This window comes from Lissotriton helveticus, chromosome 1_2 (assembly GCF_964261635.1).
Source record: "Lissotriton helveticus chromosome 1_2, aLisHel1.1, whole genome shotgun sequence".
Taxonomy (NCBI): Eukaryota; Metazoa; Chordata; class Amphibia; order Caudata; family Salamandridae; genus Lissotriton; species Lissotriton helveticus.
In genome coordinates this window covers 165269013-165290319 of record NC_136058.1, presented here as the reverse complement: position 1 = coordinate 165290319, position 21307 = coordinate 165269013, and the positions used below count along the sequence as shown (strand labels likewise).

Below are 21307 nucleotides of genomic sequence, written 5' to 3'. Positions count from 1 at the left end.
TTACTAGCGCTCGACTATCCAGTTACGAACTTACCCTGCTAGCAAGTCACATCCATATAAAGAGGTGTGATACACTCAATCCCGCTACGTTATTACCCATCCCGACAGAGACAGACAAGATTGACAAGCATGACTGCTGTTTCAGGACAGAGGAAGAGACAAAAGGGAGAGTAGACTTACAGGACACTCCCCTTCCCGAATGCAATGATACTCTATGGGTTGATGGTTCATGTTTCAAGTTGCCGAATGGTGATACGACTACAGCATATGCCGTAACGACGTTACACACCATTGTAGAGACTGCACGCATTCCCCACAGTTCTGCACAAGCTGCAGAGTTGATAGCGCTTACTAGAGCATGTGTGCTGGCGAAAGGAAAGCGAGTGAATGTGTACACTGACAGCCAATATGCCTTTGGTGTGGCTCACAGTTTTGGGAGATTATGGCGTGAACGTGGGTTCCTTACGTCCCATGGTGCAAAGATACAACATGGCCAGCTAGTTAATGAGCTCCTTGAGTCACTCACCTTGCCCCTACAAGTCGCCATTATAAAATGTAGTGCACACAGAAAGATTCAGGATGATGCTGGCCGCGGAAATGCATTTGCAGATGAGGTTGCGAAAGGAACTGCAAGGAACACAATGAATCGGATGTATGTCATGGGTCCCGCTAGATGGACTGCTGATGTAGGAATGTGTGAGGACACCATTGAAAGCGTAAAATCAATACAAGCCGAGGCCACTGAGAACGAGATGAATGAATGGAGAGAAAGCACAGGTAGATTGGATGCGAATGGTTGTTGGGTCGAACTATCGGAACACCAGCGATGGTTACTACCTAATGCATACGTACTTGCAGTGGTAACGATGGCTCACGGAATGGCACACATTAATTCGAGAGGAATATGTAAACTATTGGCCCCAGTATGGCAGAATAGCAATATCCCAAAGTACGCAGAAAACGTGGTCAGAAAGTGTATGGTATGTTTGAAGTACAATCCCGGTAGGGGAACGCCAACTCCAGCTGGTCATTTTGCGCCTCCAACGTACCCGTTCGAGGTTTTGCAGCTAGATTTCATCCACATGGAGAGGTGCAACAACCTGAAATACGTTCTCGTTGTTGTTTGCGCCTTTTCAAGGTGGGTGGAAGCATACCCCCTTAAGGACAACACCGCCTTATCGACTGCCAAAGCCCTTGTCAAAGAGTTCTTCCCTAGATTCGGTATGCCTAGAATTGTCTGGAGTGATAACGGAAGTGAATTCGTAGGATGCGTGATGAAGAGAGTGTGTGAGTGTCTAGGCATACACCAAAAATTCCACTCTGCGAATCACCCCCAATCGGCTGGATTAGTAGAATGCTACAATGGCACTCTAAAACTCAAACTAGCCAAAATCCAAGCCAGTACAGGTCTTAAATGGCCTGATGCCTTGCCTCTAGCACTTTTGTCAACCAGGACGACTGTCCACTCCAGGTTAGGACTTAGCCCCCATGAAATCGTGTTTGGCCGCCCAGCCAACGTCTGGGGCGTGCCAAGACCCAAGAAACTGAGCGAGATAGAGCACCCCGTACTGCTTGACTATTTGTGCGAATTGACAACTAAATTGCGTGTTTTACACCAACAGGTTCACAGTTCTTCTCCACCAGCCTCTGACGATCCAGGTCACCTCATCGAACCCGGTTCGTGGGTTTTGTTGCGGAATTTTCAGCGCACCAACAACGGACAACCGAGGTGGACCGGACCGCACCTGGTACTCCTTTCAACAAGATCTGCTGTTCGGGATGAAGGCAAGAAGAACTGGGTACATGGGACCCACTGCAAACGGGTCCCTCTACCCCTTCCATACGACCGGTGGGTCAACAAAGGACTTGCTGACTCTGAGACAGAATCCGTACCTCGCTTCATCCCTTTCAGCGATGCCCGTTTGAAAGAAACTAGCACCGAAAAGAAGAGTGATCATATTTTGCAAGGACTTGTGTCACCATCCATGCAATTGGACACTACTGAACCTGAAACGCTGTTTGAAGATCACACCGTACCTGGGAAACGACGATACAACCTGCGGTCTAGACAAAAGAACTAATAAAAGCTTGATCTAATGTAATTTCCTTTTCTCCCCTAAGAACTATTTTTGAATTTTCAGCTCTCTCGTCCCAAGGGAACTAGCTCATTTTTGATTTTTCGAACCGCCATCCGGTTCTGCTGCTAGGGTCGCGGTTGAAGTCTGGGGAGTGCAACTGGGAAGTTCTAGGTCCACGGTTCTGATTGGTCCACGGGAGTTACCCCGGACTGAGCAGAGCGCGCTCCCTGGGAGAATCAATCAACCACCGCGGGCAGCAACTAGAGGATGGAGTTTCCAAGGGTAGAGAGACCTGTCAGACTCACGAACTTCGAAAAACAGTTATGCACGATACTGTCCAGAAGAAGATTCCTGATATTATGTGTTTTAATGTTATGTAGCATACTTGTGTTTTTTATTGGTTATACCTTGTTCGTATTTAAAGTTACCTTTTCGAATGACACCCAGACACCACCTCCTCCCACTATTTCTCCACACTACTTTCACCCTTTACCGGAACACGAGTCTGCCCGAAGACTCGAATTTGTAAACAACTCTTTCACCCAGCTTCTACACCAACACCAGTCCATAATGAACACGTCAAACTGTTGGATATGCGGACTTATGCCACACACAACCGATAAGGGTATCCCATACTTCGTTTTGCCATTTAGCTACTATGGTTCTCTGTGGGCTTTCCAGACCATGTTCCTATTCGCCCTAGAACCATACCCGACCCGTTCCGCTGCGAGCGACTCCAGTAACAAGGCACTAATTGCAGGGATAAGGAACATGAGTAGGGATATCGACACCTATCTGACAATCCCCAAAGATGAACTGAGTCCCTACACCCGTTGGAACGTGACCAAACATGGGGTTTACCTGGTCAAGAGCCAGGCAGCACAGAAATCTCGCCCAGTTTGTATAGTTCCCCACCGAGGTCACTTATGCTTACAGGGTATTGGTAGGAACCCCACAGCACAGTTAGGAAAGAGCATTTGCACGGAAACATATGTATTTGCTTCCCGAACTTCCCCGATACTCTTGGCAGCTAAAGGCACGTATTTCGTTTGCCACGACCAAGCCTACACGTGGTTGCCCCCTGATTTCTCAGGTATATGTTTTATTTAATTTCTGCTGCCTCCTACCTACACGGCCCGAGCAGATTACCACCGGACAAGGACAGCTAGAGGTGTCGTGAGTAAAGACGACACTGCGGGTCAGGAATTCGCTGACTTCGCAAAGGGTTTTCTGCCATTTTGGGGGCCTATGGTGAACAGCAGGAATATTCGCCAGTTAGCGAGGATAGTTGAATCCGCCGTGACCACAACGGCCGGAGCACTTGGCAATTTGACAACAGAGCTTCAGTCGGATCGACTTATGACCCTTCAGAACCGAATTGCCTTAGACATTATACTCGCCGATCGTGGTGGTGTGTGTAGAGTCATCCAATCCAGTTGCTGCATTTTCATCCCTGATAACGCACCAACAGTATACCAGGCCATCTCCAAACTACACGAAATATCTGGTTCCCTTCACATTGAGAAAGGGGATTGGTCCCTGCTGGGGTGGTTCTGGGAACTGATCACTGCCTGGGGATGGAAAACTTTGATTTTCATCGGGATGATCTTGGCACTTCTGTTCATGTTTTGCTTGTGTATACAGTGTGCTCCTGCACTATGTGGCCTCTGTGCTACCTCGTGTGTACGGAAGCCTGTGTCACAGGACGAGCTGAGTAGCAGAATGATGCTCCAGCAACATCTCCACGAATTTCTTCATACCGATTTGGACTCAGATTAGCATGAGTTATTGCCTTATATGAGGGCAAAAGGAGGGTCTGTGGTTCCCAAAATCCGGACCCTGTGGTTATTCCCGATATCGAGGTCCAATACCCGTGTCACGAAACCTCAACGTACCGAGACGATTTTGGTGTCTACGAACCGATAATGATTAAGCCATCATTCCTATGTATTTGCGTTACAATCGAGGGTTGCCAACACCCCTAAATCACAGTTTCCGTCCCATCCCTTAAACTCCATTTTGTGAACGGCATCCATCTTGCATCTTGCCCTCATGATAAGTCAATTAAAGGTCGAGCTTGATCCAAATAGACACGTCCACCTTTCGTGACTTTCCCCTGACCTGTCCCAACTGACTCCACTGTCTTCGGCCAAACCTGTTTAGGCAGCTCCTCGCCCAGTGGCCGAATACGATAGCATCTACGCATAACATTCCACGAACCATTCACTACATACAGCCCATGTTTCCTTCAAACACGCACCTGTCCCCGTATCTTGTTTATGGCCCTTTTATGGCTGGGTTGTACCTTCCTTTATTGGTGGTTCATCTATATCTGATGGGAGTTCCCGATCCAACTGGGTAATCTATCAGCAAACTGGACATCTAAAATATGGGCTTGCTTACATGACTTCGCTCTTTGTATTGTTGTAGAAATATGTGTGTTGCCATACCATAAACTCAAGAATTCTTGCTTGAAGCCATATATTTGATATATAAGGAGACGGCTGGTTCTGTAAAAACGAACAGTCTCCCAAGAACCTACTCTCTGTGTGGTGTACTTCTGGGACACGTGTTACTTGGTAGCTACCAATAAAACTTGATCTTTGACTGCGACTAGAAGACTACGTGTTTCTGTGGTCCGGAACAAGGGAACTCAGAGGTCTTCGGGTGTTATCCCCTGACACCAGCGGGTTCCTAAAAACCCGTTACCTCACGATAAAAAATAAATCATTCAGAAAGTATCAGGTTCAGGTGTCTCCAAAGAGTAGCTTGGAGCTACTAGTAGTTCGCCAGCTATCTGTGAGTAGCTCTCCTGTGTGCAGACCAGCCTACTTATATAAAAGGTTTGCTTGGTTGAATTATAATATGTACGCAAAAATTAAACATTTATTCAAGATGAAAATCTGTATATTTTCAAAACTCATAAGCTGATGTTTCCTGGAAAAATGGTTGGATTTTCAAAACATATTTAAAGCTATTATATGAGTTGAAGAGATTTATCACTCATAATATTACCTTGGTGCCAAGTGTATTGCATCTTTTGCTTTTATGCATTACCCATGTACAGTAATTTCAAATTGCCAAAACCTTGTTTACATTCCTGCTGGAAACTCTGCCCAAAGCAATGATGTGATCATCGCTGACAATCTTGGATTGGGTGGTCACTATTACATTATTAATATTATAGCTGAGGAGGATTTTCATTGAGCAGAAGTAGCTCTTATTACAGAAAAGGTTGGAGACCCCTGATCTGGCTGAATTATGCCTCCAATAGACAGAGTGCAAGTGAGGCCAGACTCACACTAACAGACATTATGCACACCCTCTGCTTCCCCTACCATCCAACATATTTCCTTAATACATACACCACATCTCAGCAGATAAACTGAACAAGTAAAACAAAACCCCTACTATTATCCGAGTCAACTTGCTATAACCCTCCCTGCTTTGCACTATTGCATCTCCTGTGAATCTGTAACCATGCATAAAACCATGTGATGTGGCCTTAAGGTAGTATAGTGTGCACTGTAGGAGGCTCCACAAATAAATTCATAAATACTGATCAAGTACATTTCCCTTAATATGCACAATGCCAGGCTCATAACAATGTCTTGCCTGCACTCCCCGAAAGGACTGTGTGTACCTACCTTTCCCAGTTATATAATACGCTCCAAGTTTGTAACAGCTTTCACCGTGCTGATTCTGTTCACAGTTGGCCTTCAAAACGTTGGCTGCTGAGTTAAAGTTCTTCTTTATTCCTTCAAAATACTCAGCCAGTCGATGGCAACCTGAAGAGAAATAAGCTAAGTAATTAACAAATATATACAGGAACTCTCCTGTTTACCATATTACACAAACATTGGATTTATCCATGTTCATTTGGAGTAGTAAACAGAAGGCTTCCATGTCAACCGACTTTTGTTCTGCTCAAGTCTCACAATGCCATATAATCAAGAATCACATAAGAATGTACCCTCCTCCTACTGGTGTTTCTTTTCATTAGGCACAGGTTTCACAGACCTGGAACGCATTGTTTTACAACATTACAGGCTTCAAGGGATTAAAACCTGTGCCGTTTGCTTTTCTACACAAATTGCCTTATTTATATCTGGTGATGCTAAGGCATTAGACTGTGCCCTAAATATTTCATGTTTAAGTCATCGCCATGTTGCCAGCCTGTAAAAAACAGACAAAGTTTTGATCAATTGAGGGAAAGTATTAATTTAGGCTAGAATTGCAAGTCTGGTCTGCAAAGCTCTGTCCTGGCGGAGGAAAACATGCATTGGCAGCCATCACTTCTCTCTTTGCCAATGCTCTGCAAGCAACACTGTGGGTTTGCCAGTGCCGGATGATTTTAAACAAGTATTGGCAAAGCCAAAAGCCTTCGCCTCTTACCATTTTTAGGTCTCGCCTGTCGATGCGCATGCGCATCGAGCAAGCGAGACTATAGGGGCTCATCCACACTTTATCTAACTTGCAAGGAATCGTGGCGATTCCTTGCAGTGCCCGTGACTTTTAAGCTCAATGCGCATGTGCATTGAGCTTAAAAGCGCGTGCACAGCCGCCCGCATTCCTCCGACACCTTTGAAGTGAAGCTTAGCTTCACTTCAAAGGCCCGGCTTGTTCACACCCACATGCCGCTCTGCCCCGCTCCGCCCCCTCCCCTGAGTCATCCTGCCTGCCCAGACTTCTCCTCCCCCCTACTTACATCCCGCTTTCACTTGTTTTGTGACTTCACACTTGCCCCTGTCCCTTCAAGGCAGCCCAGCTTCTCCCAGCAGGCAGCCCACCCCCTCCCTCTGCACCCACGTGAACAGCCCCGGGCCTGGCTGCGTCCTTCCTTGTAATACTTTCGAAGTTCAGTAGCCAGCTTGCCACTGCAATGCTTCAAAACCTTCACATGGCTCTCAAGTTACCATCCGTTGCATACTTGTTTTTATACTACGCAATGGAGGCATTACCAAACTGCGCACTACCCAAAACGCACGTCTCCTACATCTCCCACCTCCGAGCCCCTCCATCCACGTCACCTTCCGCCTCAGACAAGACTTCATTACATCCCCGGGATTCGAACCCCCTCCCGCCAGCAGGCAGCCCACCCCCTCCCTCTGCACCCACGTGAACAGCCCCGGGCCTGGCTGCGTCCTTCCTTGTAATACTTTCGAAGTTCAGTAGCCAGCTTGCCACTGCAATGCTTCAAAACCTTCACATGGCTCTCAAGTTACCATCCGTTGCATACTTGTTTTTATACTACGCAATGGAGGCATTACCAAACTGCGCACTACCCAAAACGCACGTCTCCTACATCTCCCACCTCCGAGCCCCTCCATCCACGTCACCTTCCGCCTCAGACAAGACTTCATTACATCCCCGGGATTCGAACCCCCTCCCGCCAGCAGGCAGCCCACCCCCTCCCTCTGCACCCACGTGAACAGCCCCGGGCCTGGCTGCGTCCTTCCTTGTAATACTTTCGAAGTTCAGTAGCCAGCTTGCCAAAACCCCCTCCCGCCAGCAGGCAGCCCACCCCCTCCCTCTGCACCCACGTGAACAGCCCCGGGCCTGGCTGCGTCCTTCCTTGTAATACTTTCGAAGTTCAGTAGCCAGCTTGCCACTGCAATGCTTCAAAACCTTCACATGGCTCTCAAGTTACCATCCGTTGCATACTTGTTTTTATACTACGCAATGGAGGCATTACCAAACTGCGCACTACCCAAAACGCACGTCTCCTACATCTCCCACCTCCGAGCCCCTCCATCCACGTCACCTTCCGCCTCAGACAAGACTTCATTACATCCCCGGGATTCGAACCCCCTCCCGCCAGCAGGCAGCCCACCCCCTCCCTCTGCACCCACGTGAACAGCCCTGGGCCTGGCTGCGTCCTTCCTTGTAATACTTTCGAAGTTCAGTAGCCAGCTTGCCAAAACCCCCTCCCGCCAGCAGGCAGCCCACCCCCTCCCTCTGCACCCACGTGAACAGCCCCGGGCCTGGCTGCGTCCTTCCTTGTAATACTTTCGAAGTTCAGTAGCCAGCTTGCCACTGCAATGCTTCAAAACCTTCACATGGCTCTCAAGTTACCATCCGTTGCATACTTGTTTTTATACTACGCAATGGAGGCATTACCAAACTGCGCACTACCCAAAACGCACGTCTCCTACATCTCCCACCTCCGAGCCCCTCCATCCACGTCACCTTCCGCCTCAGACAAGACTTCATTACATCCCCGGGATTCGAACCCCCTCCCGCCAGCAGGCAGCCCACCCCCTCCCTCTGCACCCACGTGAACAGCCCCGGGCCTGGCTGCGTCCTTCCTTGTAATACTTTCGAAGTTCAGTAGCCAGCTTGCCACTGCAATGCTTCAAAACCTTCACATGGCTCTCAAGTTACCATCCGTTGCATACTTGTTTTTATACTACGCAATGGAGGCATTACCAAACTGCGCACTACCCAAAACGCACGTCTCCTACATCTCCCACCTCCGAGCCCCTCCATCCACGTCACCTTCCGCCTCAGACAAGACTTCATTACATCCCCGGGATTCGAACCCCCTCCCGCCAGCAGGCAGCCCACCCCCTCCCTCTGCACCCACGTGAACAGCCCCGGGCCTGGCTGCGTCCTTCCTTGTAATACTTTCGAAGTTCAGTAGCCAGCTTGCCAAAACCCCCTCCCGCCAGCAGGCAGCCCACCCCCTCCCTCTGCACCCACGTGAACAGCCCCGGGCCTGGCTGCGTCCTTCCTTGTAATACTTTCGAAGTTCAGTAGCCAGCTTGCCACTGCAATGCTTCAAAACCTTCACATGGCTCTCAAGTTACCATCCGTTGCATACTTGTTTTTATACTACGCAATGGAGGCATTACCAAACTGCGCACTACCCAAAACGCACGTCTCCTACATCTCCCACCTCCGAGCCCCTCCATCCACGTCACCTTCCGCCTCAGACAAGACTTCATTACATCCCCGGGATTCGAACCCCCTCCCGCCAGCAGGCAGCCCACCCCCTCCCTCTGCACCCACGTGAACAGCCCCGGGCCTGGCTGCGTCCTTCCTTGTAATACTTTCGAAGTTCAGTAGCCAGCTTGCCACTGCAATGCTTCAAAACCTTCACATGGCTCTCAAGTTACCATCCGTTGCATACTTGTTTTTATACTACGCAATGGAGGCATTACCAAACTGCGCACTACCCAAAACGCACGTCTCCTACATCTCCCACCTCCAAGCCCCTCCATCCACGTCACCTTCCGCCTCAGACAAGACTTCATTACATCCCCGGGATTCGAACCCCCTCCCGCCAGCAGGCAGCCCACCCCCTCCCTCTGCACCCACGTGAACAGCCCCGGGCCTGGCTGCGTCCTTCCTTGTAATACTTTCGAAGTTCAGTAGCCAGCTTGCCAAAACCCCCTCCCGCCAGCAGGCAGCCCACCCCCTCCCTCTGCACCCACGTGAACAGCCCCGGGCCTGGCTGCGTCCTTCCTTGTAATACTTTCGAAGTTCAGTAGCCAGCTTGCCACTGCAATGCTTCAAAACCTTCACATGGCTCTCAAGTTACCATCCGTTGCATACTTGTTTTTATACTACGCAATGGAGGCATTACCAAACTGCGCACTACCCAAAACGCACGTCTCCTACATCTCCCACCTCCGAGCCCCTCCATCCACGTCACCTTCCGCCTCAGACAAGACTTCATTACATCCCCGGGATTCGAACCCCCTCCCGCCAGCAGGCAGCCCACCCCCTCCCTCTGCACCCACGTGAACAGCCCCGGGCCTGGCTGCGTCCTTCCTTGTAATACTTTCGAAGTTCAGTAGCCAGCTTGCCACTGCAATGCTTCAAAACCTTCACATGGCTCTCAAGTTACCATCCGTTGCATACTTGTTTTTATACTACGCAATGGAGGCATTACCAAACTGCGCACTACCCAAAACGCACGTCTCCTACATCTCCCACCTCCGAGCCCCTCCATCCACGTCACCTTCCGCCTCAGACAAGACTTCATTACATCCCCGGGATTCGAACCCCCTCCCGCCAGCAGGCAGCCCACCCCCTCCCTCTGCACCCACGTGAACAGCCCCGGGCCTGGCTGCGTCCTTCCTTGTAATACTTTCGAAGTTCAGTAGCCAGCTTGCCACTGCAATGCTTCAAAACCTTCACATGGCTCTCAAGTTACCATCCGTTGCATACTTGTTTTTATACTACGCAATGGAGGCATTACCAAACTGCGCACTACCCAAAACGCACGTCTCCTACATCTCCCACCTCCGAGCCCCTCCATCCACGTCACCTTCCGCCTCAGACAAGACTTCATTACATCCCCGGGATTCGAACCCCCTCCCGCCAGCAGGCAGCCCACCCCCTCCCTCTGCACCCACGTGAACAGCCCCGGGCCTGGCTGCGTCCTTCCTTGTAATACTTTCGAAGTTCAGTAGCCAGCTTGCCACTGCAATGCTTCAAAACCTTCACATGGCTCTCAAGTTACCATCCGTTGCATACTTGTTTTTATACTACGCAATGGAGGCATTACCAAACTGCGCACTACCCAAAACGCACGTCTCCTACATCTCCCACCTCCGAGCCCCTCCATCCACGTCACCTTCCGCCTCAGACAAGACTTCATTACATCCCCGGGATTCGAACCCCCTCCCGCCTAATCTTGATGTGTGCGCGTGCTTGCAGCCCACTAATGCTAATGTCGTCTCCCCGCATCGCATCCCTTCCACTAATCCCCTCTTTGTCTCCCAGATACATTTTTTTTCTTGAGCTGAATGTCTCTCGCTTTCTTTCTTTGACTACCTGTCTCTCTTTTTCTTCCATTGACCTTCTGTCTGCCTGTCTTTTCTACTTGGCCTCGCTCCTCTCTTTATGCTTCTATCTCACTCCACTACCTGTCTCTGCCTCTCTCACTAACCACTGCCTGGCTTGCCTCTCTCTGTGACTGCCTGTCTCAGCTTCTCTTTCTCTTTGACTGTCTCTCTCCTCTACCCCTCCCGTGCGCGTGCTCTCTCCTGAGTCTGCTGCCGGTCTCTCTCTCTTTGACTGTATGCCCCCCCCCCCCCCTTGCGTGCTCTCTCCCCTCTACAGCCCCCCTCTGCCTTGCGCTCCATGCCGCAGTCTCTCCCTTCATCTTTCATTTATGGCTGTGGCCCCACCAGCCAGAACCAAAAAAATTGCAGAAATATTTTTGAACGGGGCGAGGGATTCTGCGAGTCCGCTTTCCATGAAAGAAAGCCACAGGGAGGGGGAGCTCACACCTCACGGGCGAGTTTATGGCACCCCAAAACAGTTGTCGCCAGCTCTCACACCAGAAAACCATGTGGAAGACTGTAAACGGCCTTCAAAGACCATCTTCACACCTCAGGGCATGCTTGGGGGGCCATTACTGGGTGGGAGTGGTAGGGTCAGTCGCCAGGGCCTCCATACCAACTGTCCTACCAGATTGTGGCGGGGACTCTCCAACCGTACCGGTGTTCATAAAGTGCGCGAGTGCGTCCGGCAGGCGTCTGAAGAGTGGAGTTGCAATCTGTATGTATATGTCGATGGTGTTGAGCGCTTTCTTCAGAGAAATGTATAACCTACAGGCAGCAGGTCCTGTTTCCTGAAGCGTGGACTCTTACTTTTAACTCTTAAGATAATATAAAAAGTGACGTAATGTGGAGAAATAGCACCGGCCATTGCTCAAGTACTAGTAGGCAATTCAGATTGTGATGTGTGCTATATTAAAGACCCACAGCATTTTTTATGTAACAGTCCGCGCTCGAGCGCCCCCACCCCACACACTTCTTATCCAGGTCACAACACTAAAACCACATGCAGTGATCCGAGTTTCTCAAATGAAAACCGAATTCAGAACACCCACCCAATCCCCTCGGGCGTTTTTCTTTCCCTCGCTAAACAATCTTGTAGTCTCTCCATTTCGCCATGCTCTGCCTAGCTCCTTTCACGCCCCTCACCTCCCCCTCAGCTCTCCCGTATTACAGCTGGTTCGCACCTCCAGCTGTCACCCCCTCCCTCCACTCCACAACCAGGCTCCGTTTCAAAGGCAGCCAATTACTGTTTGCATCTTTCCGGGGTACCGAAAGAGAGACATGCAAACACACACACACATAGACACACGCACGCACTCTCTCTCTCGTTGCCTCCCCACCCTCTCTCTCACACCGAGATTCATATAGGCACAAAACACAGACTCAAATACGGACAGCCACAAATCAGTGCAAACAGATGAGAAACACAAAATGAAAGATAAAGACACGAAATGCACAAGGAAAAATAAATAATCACAGGGCAATGTAAATAGGTGATACACACACACACACACACACACACACACATTACATACACGAAATAAACAAACAAAACGAAATAGGCAGTGACAGAACAGAATGTAGCTGGCTTCAATATTTGTCACCCCATCCAACCCCCCTCCCGCAACCTTCCTTCCAATCATCCAGCATGTCTATGTTGGCACTGACATGAGCTCATATCATAGTTCATGTGCAACAGTGTTTGAGGGGTATTTTGATATTTCCTAGAAAATGTAATAACATTTCACTTTGTGCCTCCATCGGTCCTTGGGGTCCAAGAAGACCATATACACACAGCTCACATACCTCTAATTAAACCCTATCTCAAGTCCACAGACGCAGCAGTGCACTGTACAATCATTACACGCAGGAGGCAGCCAGGGCAGCCGAGAGTGCACGTTTCTCATGCATGCAGGGAACTCATAGCATCAGTTTCACTCACATGGTACTGAGGTTCACTCTCACACAAGAGGTAACGTTCTCTGTCTTCACTTGCCAGGGCAGAAGTACCTACTCACAGCACCACTCTGCACCACCACAGCATCACTCAGCACTACCACAGCATCACTCAGCACCACCACAGCACCACTCAGCACCACCACAGCATCACTCAGCACCACCACAGCACCACCACAGCACCACCACAGCACCACTCAGCACCACCACAGCACCACTCAGCACCACCACAGCCTCACTCAGCATCACCACAGCACCACCACAGCACCACTCGGCACCACCACAGCACCACTCAGCACCACTCAGCACCACTCAGCGCAACCACAGCATCACTCAGCGCAACCACAGCATCACTCAGTGCAACCACAGCATCACTCAGCCCAACTACAGCATCACTCAGCCCAACTACAGCATCACTCAGCCCAACTACAGCATCACTCAGCGCAACCACAGCATCACTCAGCGCAACAACAGCATCACTCAGCGCAACCACAGCATCACTGGTTCAAATATGTTCTCTCAATGTTTCAAGCTTTATTACAAATATCACAAAAAGATGTTAATATTTCACTTCTGTTCTTGGATTTTCGTCACAATAAAATACACTGAACATAATCTTCACAAAAGTTAGTTACAAAAGTTTAAGCTATTGCCATTATAAATTACAATCACTTTTATGTAAGTATTAATTATTTAAAAAAATTAAAAGCCATTGATATTTGTAATATCAATACATCTAAGTCACATAAATACAAAACCTGTTGCATTACAAATGCTATAGGTGTCACATTTGCGAAAGTTATAACTATTGGCATTGTAAATGACAAAACTATTAATTTAGAAATTTTCAAAAACAACACATAAATAAAAAAATTGTCATTTACAAGACCAATAGCTCAAACTTTCCTAATACGAGACCTATTGGCTATGCCAATGCTTTTTTGATTTGTAATTCTTTAGCATTGGCTACAAGAAATAAAAATGCTAAAGATTTACAACAAAAAACCCATAAACAATTCTAAAAGCACTAACTCTAATGCTGCGAGACCTATTGCATTTCCAATGCTTGTTTTGCAGTGCAGGCTTTTATGCAACATTGCTTTAAGTTTTTTAAAAAGCACCATGATACAGCCAGCATTGTCCGCATCATAGTACTTTTTTCCCTTTATGCTATGTTGCACAGCAGCCTGCACTGCTGTGCAACATGGAAAAAAACAGCACGGATGGGCTGGAGGGGCGGTGGGTCATGCAACACGAGGGTGGGTAACACATCGGAGGGCAGGGGGGAATTGTGTAATAGTACGGCAAATTGGAGTAGAGCAGATGGGGTGACAAAGAACAGTGAATGGGAGAGGAGCAGAGACTGGGGGAACACAACCGAGGGCCAGGATGAAGAAGAGGGACAGCAGATATGCTCTCAATAAGAGTGCATGTCGAAAAATAACAAAAGAGTACCTGCAGGAGACTGGGGCCAAAGGAAGGAGACTGGGGCCAAAGGAAGGACACAGTCTGCAGACGGGAAGCTATACTTGTTCCATGCTCCCAGGGCAGGGACATAGACAAAGATAAAGGAGGAAGCCGGAGGCAATGACCAATGGGAAATAAGAATGACGTGGGAGCCAAACCATGGTAAGAAATGTTAAATAATAGGCAAGCCCTAAGCCTCTTTAAAGATGTTTTCCTTTACAAGATAATTTGCACAAACTACACGAAGGGAATCTACAGGTCACCCATCTGATACCTGACATGCCACAGAAGAATAATAGAACGGAGTGTGAGGGAGGGGTGGGGGTAGGGAGGGATGGGGTGAGGAGGTTTGTCACTGTGGACAAATTTCCAGGGTACCACCATGTCCAACATGAGGCAAGTCGCAGATGAGTAATGAGAGGCAGGAAAGAGACGGGGCAAAGGGAAGAGAGAAACAGCTCAAAAGTGCTCTCAAGCAGAAGAAGCAGAACATGCATTACCATGGAGTACTAAATAAGAAGTGAGTGTGGAAAAAAAAGTTGCTCAACAACATCAGCAATAGAAGAATACACTTTATCTGATCAAAATCAAAGGTAAAGAAGAAATACTAACTGAACGGGACATACACAAAAATAGGAAAGAAAGCCATCCAATAAACAGAAACCAACTAGGCTAGACAAGAAAGTGATCCAATCATGAGCACATATAAGAACGAAAGCTTGCTCTGTGGAGTACGGTGTGTTAAGTTGTCTGCAGCAGATTGCTAAAGCAGTCTACAGGTGAGCAGTTATGGACATGCAATATTCATTTGGTTTGCACATTCAAAGACATGATTCTTTGGGAATCAACAAACATTTCAGAAAGTGTTTGCCATAATATTTTCAATGCTTAACTTACACCCTAATGAATGTAATTTAGGCAGGTGGGAAAGTGTACTGAAGCACATGTGTGTTCATTATGTACTAGAAAAATAGTACAATTTAAAAAAGTTTGCAATCTTACAGCATTCCTAACTCTGTGCGTGCATAATATACAGAGGACTCACATTACTCCTATTTACTGTTCGTGAAGTGTTTCAGCCATCATTGCTTCACTGATGTAAATTCAAATGTTATTATGATCTGAGTACATTATATATCAATCAGCTGCATAAAATGGACGTGAAGGGAGAAAAAATTAACAAGCATTGAAAAGCCAATAGTTCTAGGTTTAATGTATAACATATGGATATGTTAGTCAGTTATTTGGATTGAGAAGGATAGTAGAGGGATAAAAGAGGGAAAAGGTTTGCATTTATATAGCGCTTGCTGCCGCTGATGCAGTGTACATAGGAAACGTAATCGCTCTGAGAATACAAAACTTTCCCTCCCGTACAAAAACAAGCGTCTACATTGTCTTCCTCAGCAAACGTTTCAGGTCTTTGACCCGTCTGCCGCTCCTCCTTGCAAATCAGGAGTACACGTGCCGTCAAAAGCCCAGTTTTTTAACAAAATAATGACAGTTCGTAAACAAACAAAAAACTTGACACTCAAAAAGTTTCTCCCCATTACACAGGTGTACCACTTCTCCTCCATCCGACAAATCAATCCGTAGCCCAGACGGATCCGATTTTAGTCCCCAAGATAGTTCGGCTCCCCAAACCCCCTGCACCTCCCATTAACAGGCAAGCCAGTGCCTCACCATTTGGATCTTTCTCCTTGTAGCACTGGTAGCTATACTCCGTGCCCACATTGGTCAAATATTCCTGCACCTCCTCCTCGTTCTGGAAATCTACCAGCCCAGCCATCTCCCCTCAGACGATTCACGCAACGAGAGTAACAGATTGTACAACCAAGGACATGCAGCCGTGAATGCCGACAAACCGGAAGTGAAAACCTGTGACCTCTCAGCATTTTGCAAGCATAGCGGCCATCTTGAAAATAGGTCATTTAATCAATATGATACTGCGCTTAGACAAACACAAATATATTCTTCGTAACAGAACAACTGAAAACTGATTATAACTATGAATACGTTACAAATGAAAAACTGCAACATGGTAATCATTCGTACGTAATTTATAGTCTGCTTTTCTACTAGCTTGTTTTAATGGCGTTATCAAGCCCTTTAACCCCTGCTGCCACTGAAAAAAAAAACTTCATGAGAATTGATACAGTGCGATTTAGTGTCTCCTTTGAGGTTGTCTCTCTTTCAAGACTTAAAGAAGGCAGCCATGATTTTACTGCTTGTTTAATCTGTCTGTATATATAAAACATATTGGCTCTAAGCAACCTCTTATACCTTAGCCCCACACACATGATGACTTGATGGCCAATGTACTATACATTTATTCCTGTATCTCTATGCAGTATTAAATTAAGCTGTACAAAATAGCACGACTGTACATGCTTAAAAATATATTTCTTTTGAACTTTATTTAAACTGTCAACTGAACATAAGATGACTGACACGACCGTACAGATGTACTAGTTTGGAGAGGTTGATGATTAGGTATGGAACTGTTGACTCTGTCAGACAACAAAATCAAACGACGCGAAAAAACAAAAGGATATCACCTGCGCAATCGGGTGACAAAGATATAGATGATGTAGAGTCAACAGTTCCATACCTAAACATCAACCTCTCCAAACATGTGTTGACAAGAGCTGAGGAAAGCCTACTTAATAAAGGACTGACATTTTGTCCTGAAAAGCACTTTGGCATAGTAGAAACCAAAATAGATCTGTGCAAATATGTACGAAAACTCAAGTTGGCAAAATTCTTCAACAGACAAGAGAGACAAAGCATATCGCAAAATGAAATGATCAACAATCCTATTGAAGAACAGACACAAGAGCTCACGATTGCGGAAATTTCAAATCTAAGGACCGCGTATGGCCTAGCAAATGAAACAAATGAGGAAACATCCCAGAGACAAAAATCCTCCAAGAAATGAGAATCAGAACAGATCAACATCTGACTACCAAATTTAAAAATAAATCCAAATTCTGCCCCATACTCTATCCTGGCAATAAGATAGACACTTTCTATGATTTAGTAGCCACGGAACTGGAAAAGATGAGTAATGTCAAGGATGGAGCAAATTAAGAAAATTTGAGCAAGGAAGAACGGCTGGCATTAGAGTCACTCATGAACAATAGCTCAATAGAGATAAAACCCGCCGACAAAGGAGGGAACATAGTTATTATGGACAAAGGGGATTATGTCATGGAAGTTCTGCGTCAACTTAATGACACTAATAACTATGAAAAGCTCAAGAAAAATCCCATCAATGACATGATCATGGATCTCAATATGAAGCTAAATAACTGGCAGGAGAAGGGCTTATTCAGTGACCAGGAAGTGCAATGTCTAAAGAACGATGATCCTATTATACCAACCATTTATTTCCTTCCGAAGGTGCACAAAACGCTAATCAAACCACCAGGGAGACCCATTATCTCCAGCTGTGGGTCACTCTATGAAAAAATTTCCACTTATCTGGATTATTTTCTAGCCCCATTAGTACCCAGGCTTACATCTTATATAAATGATACTGGGGATTTCCTAAGAATACTTATGAATACAGGATGGAATAAGGACTATCTGCAGGTAACGCAGTGTCTCTCTATACGTCTATCAACCATGATATAGGCTTATAATCGATCAAATACTTTCTAAAACAAAAGCCAATAGAACAATGTCAACACTGTCAGATGGTCATAGAAATGATAGAACTTTGCTTAAGGAACAATATATTTCTATTCAATAAGAACTTCTGCTCCCAATGTTGTGGTACTGCTATGGGAGTTTCGTTCTCTCCAAGCTACGCCAACCTAGTAATGGGTTGGTGGGAAAAACCATAGCTTGGAGAGAGGAAAATGACCATCACTAACCAAAGTGGTACTTTGGCTACGTTTCATAGATGACCTCTTTCTAATCTAGAATGGGACTGAAAAGGAGTTCCAAGAGTTTTTTGATGTATCAAACAACAATGATGTTGGACTGCAATTCACACATACCATAAGTGCGAGTGAAATTGTATTTCTGGATACAAAAGTATATGTAAAAGAAGACCAAATAGAAACAACTGTTCATAGCAAGAGCACGGCAATAAACAGCGTACTACACGGAAAGAGCTCCCATCCAGAAACACTCAAGAAAAACATACCCTAAGGGGAATTTATTCGAATGAAAAGAAATTGTTCAAACACGCAAGAGATGAATCAGAAATTCAAAGAGACCAAGAAACGTTTTTTGCAGAGCGGTTACCAATATAATGATGTCAAACGAGGAGAGTTAAAAGCAAGAAGCCTGACTAGAGCTGAGACATTGATAACTAAACAAGATACAAACAGGGAGAAACAACAAAAAGCACCAATAAGAATGGTGTTAACGTACAGCAAAGAGAGCTTCAAAATTTGCAAAACCCTCAAGAAGTATTGGAATATCTTAAGTAAAGATCCAGACATTGAAAAAGAATTGGGCAATCATCCTCAAATAACTTATAGAAAGGCGCCATCATTATCTTACAAATTAGTCAGAAGCCACTTTGAAATCAAACAACAAAGCACATGGCTACAGGGCATGCAAAAAGGCTTCACGAAACGTAGCCAATGTACAGACTGCAAAATCGGGAAAAATATGAAGATGATCAAGGACCCACAAGGCAAAATATTCGACATCAAAGACACCATAACATGCAAAACCACTCATGTGGTGTACATACTGGAATGCCATTCTGGCAAACACTACATTTACAGCACAATTTTTCCAGTAAACAAACGTATCCTTGAACACATACGGGCCATCCAAAACAAGGATTTGACATATGCCATAGCTAAACATATGACAACACATGAGAGAAAGACTTGGCAGGACATGATGTATAGTGGCCTAGCAACTATACCCACCAATGAAAGAGGAGGAAATAGGACTTTGAAGCTTAGATGTATGGAATCAAGGCTGATTAACAGATTTAAATCCAAGTACCCAATGGGGCTTAACGGGGATGAAGAACTGTACATACACCTACAAAGCGCATCCTGAAAAATCAAAAAACTCATCAATAAGAATACAATCAATAAATAATTCCATGGAGAGAGCGAAAAAAGTAATCAAGATACAGGGAAGAAGACACGAAAAGAGACCTGACTGCGAATATAAGAATGACAATTGACCATCATAACTCATGGGTTATACTGAAATCAAAAGGGCCCTGAGCCCCACAATGAGGAGACCATAAGGGTTGTGAGTACAAGTACGTACTTACCAGCGGCCAACATATGTTAAAAAAGTGGACACTGAGCCAAGAAATGAACATTTAGCGTGATGACGCTGACTAATCACTGAGACTTGATGGCCCAATTTAGGACAGACCTATATGCATTCTGCCGCTTGGTTTGCTCAATAAAGTATGTTTACTTACCTGAAGTGGAGTGCGTCCTCAAAACTGGGCAACCAGGAGAGTACATGTAAGCACGGCGGTTCCAGGCCGTGGAGTTGATCTCACCGCCCGAGGAATGGAAACGGATCTGCACAAGTGGAATAATTCCTCTTGACTTGCAGGCATGGATGGTGTTTTAAATTAAACAGGCGAAGTCTCATTCAGAAGACCCACTGAAGGGTTGAAATGTGTCCTGTACTGTGCATTGGCAGACAAACCCACCGGAGGGTACACATTTGCATAATTATGAACTACGTGTCCCAGCGTACCTTGTGGATAAAGACATCATTGTGAGGCACACCAGCGGCCAATAAAATAGGAGTATGCAGAGAACAACGTGGTTCCCATTACAAATGTTTGCAGATGCTAGCCTTTGATGAAGAAGCGGAAATGCTTCAAAAATGCGTCAGGCTGAAGGACATTACAGTTGGGATGAGAAGCCGCCTGGTTTGCTTAATAAAGTATTTACTTACCTGAAGTGGAGTGCATCCTCAACACTGGGCAACCAAGAGAGTACATATATATATATATATATATATATTCAATGAAAAAACCATAGGTTTTAGGGGTGTTATAGTTAACTGGACATTTCACTCGTACAAAACCAGTGAAATTCCTTCGTTATAGTTAGTTGTACTAACTATAACTCGCATGCCCGCAATCCACTGCTGATGATGTCACATATTACATCATTCATGACATGGTCAGTGACATCACTGATTGATAGATGACTAGAATGAGAGATAAGGTAGTGCATTGGAAGTAGTAGTAGAAAGAAGTTTGAGATGAGTCAGAAGGTTGGGCTAGAAGATATATTGAGAGACGTATAGGCTGAGAAATAGGCTAGTGCATTGGAAATGCTAAATTAGAAGAAAGTGTTAAATATATAGATCCATACGTACATTGGAAGTATATAGGTACATAATGGAAGTAAGTATATTTAGATTAAATATATTGATAGAGGCACAGGATGAGAAATTGGGTAGTGCATTGGATATGCTTTTTCAGGAGAAAAGTAACAGACACACAGATCGAAGTACATGGAAGGTACATAGATGCACAATGGAAGTATGTACATGTAGACCAAAGATGATTTTTAATTATTGATTAATATTATTATTATTATTATTATTATCTTTTCTCTTAACAACATAATTATTTTACATGTTTTATAAAGTAATACACAAAGATAGGTACATATCTATAGTGAAAACAAATGCTTATATACAGAGGGATATGCTGTAAATTTCTGTTTCCGTATGGTGGTGGGGAAGAGCCAAATCTTGAGTAGTTTTCTGAAGATAAGGTGGTTGTCGGTGGATCTTATGTTGGGGGTAAAGAGTTCCATAGTTTGGCTGCTTGAACAGAGAAGGATGTGCCACCCATGGTTTTTTTCTTGTATGGAGGGATTTTGAGGCGAGATGCTCCTTTAGAGCGGAGGTTCCTTTGTTGAATGTGTTTGATGATTTTATTCCCGATGAAGAGTGGTCCTATTCCATGTATTGCTTTGTGGGTAATACAAAGCAGCTTGAACGTGGATCTTCTGGCATCCCTTAACCAATGCAAGGCTTTCAAGGCAGGGGAGA

General features: G+C 45.8%; 1 protein-coding gene across 1 annotated transcript in view; it reads right to left on the bottom strand.

Annotated features, from left to right (window-relative positions):
• Positions 1 to 16162, bottom strand: part of COA7 (cytochrome c oxidase assembly factor 7) — a 42873-nt gene extending 26711 nt beyond the window's left edge. Inside the window, exons 1-2 of the mRNA XM_078673462.1 lie at positions 15977 to 16162; positions 5726 to 5866 (exon numbers count right to left, since the gene is read on the bottom strand). Of these exons, the coding sequence (XP_078529588.1) occupies positions 5726 to 5866; positions 15977 to 16082 (247 nt within the window). The 5' untranslated portion in view covers positions 16083 to 16162. The remainder of the gene's footprint in view (positions 1 to 5725; positions 5867 to 15976) is intronic.
• Positions 16163 to 21307: the final 5145 nt, after the last annotated feature.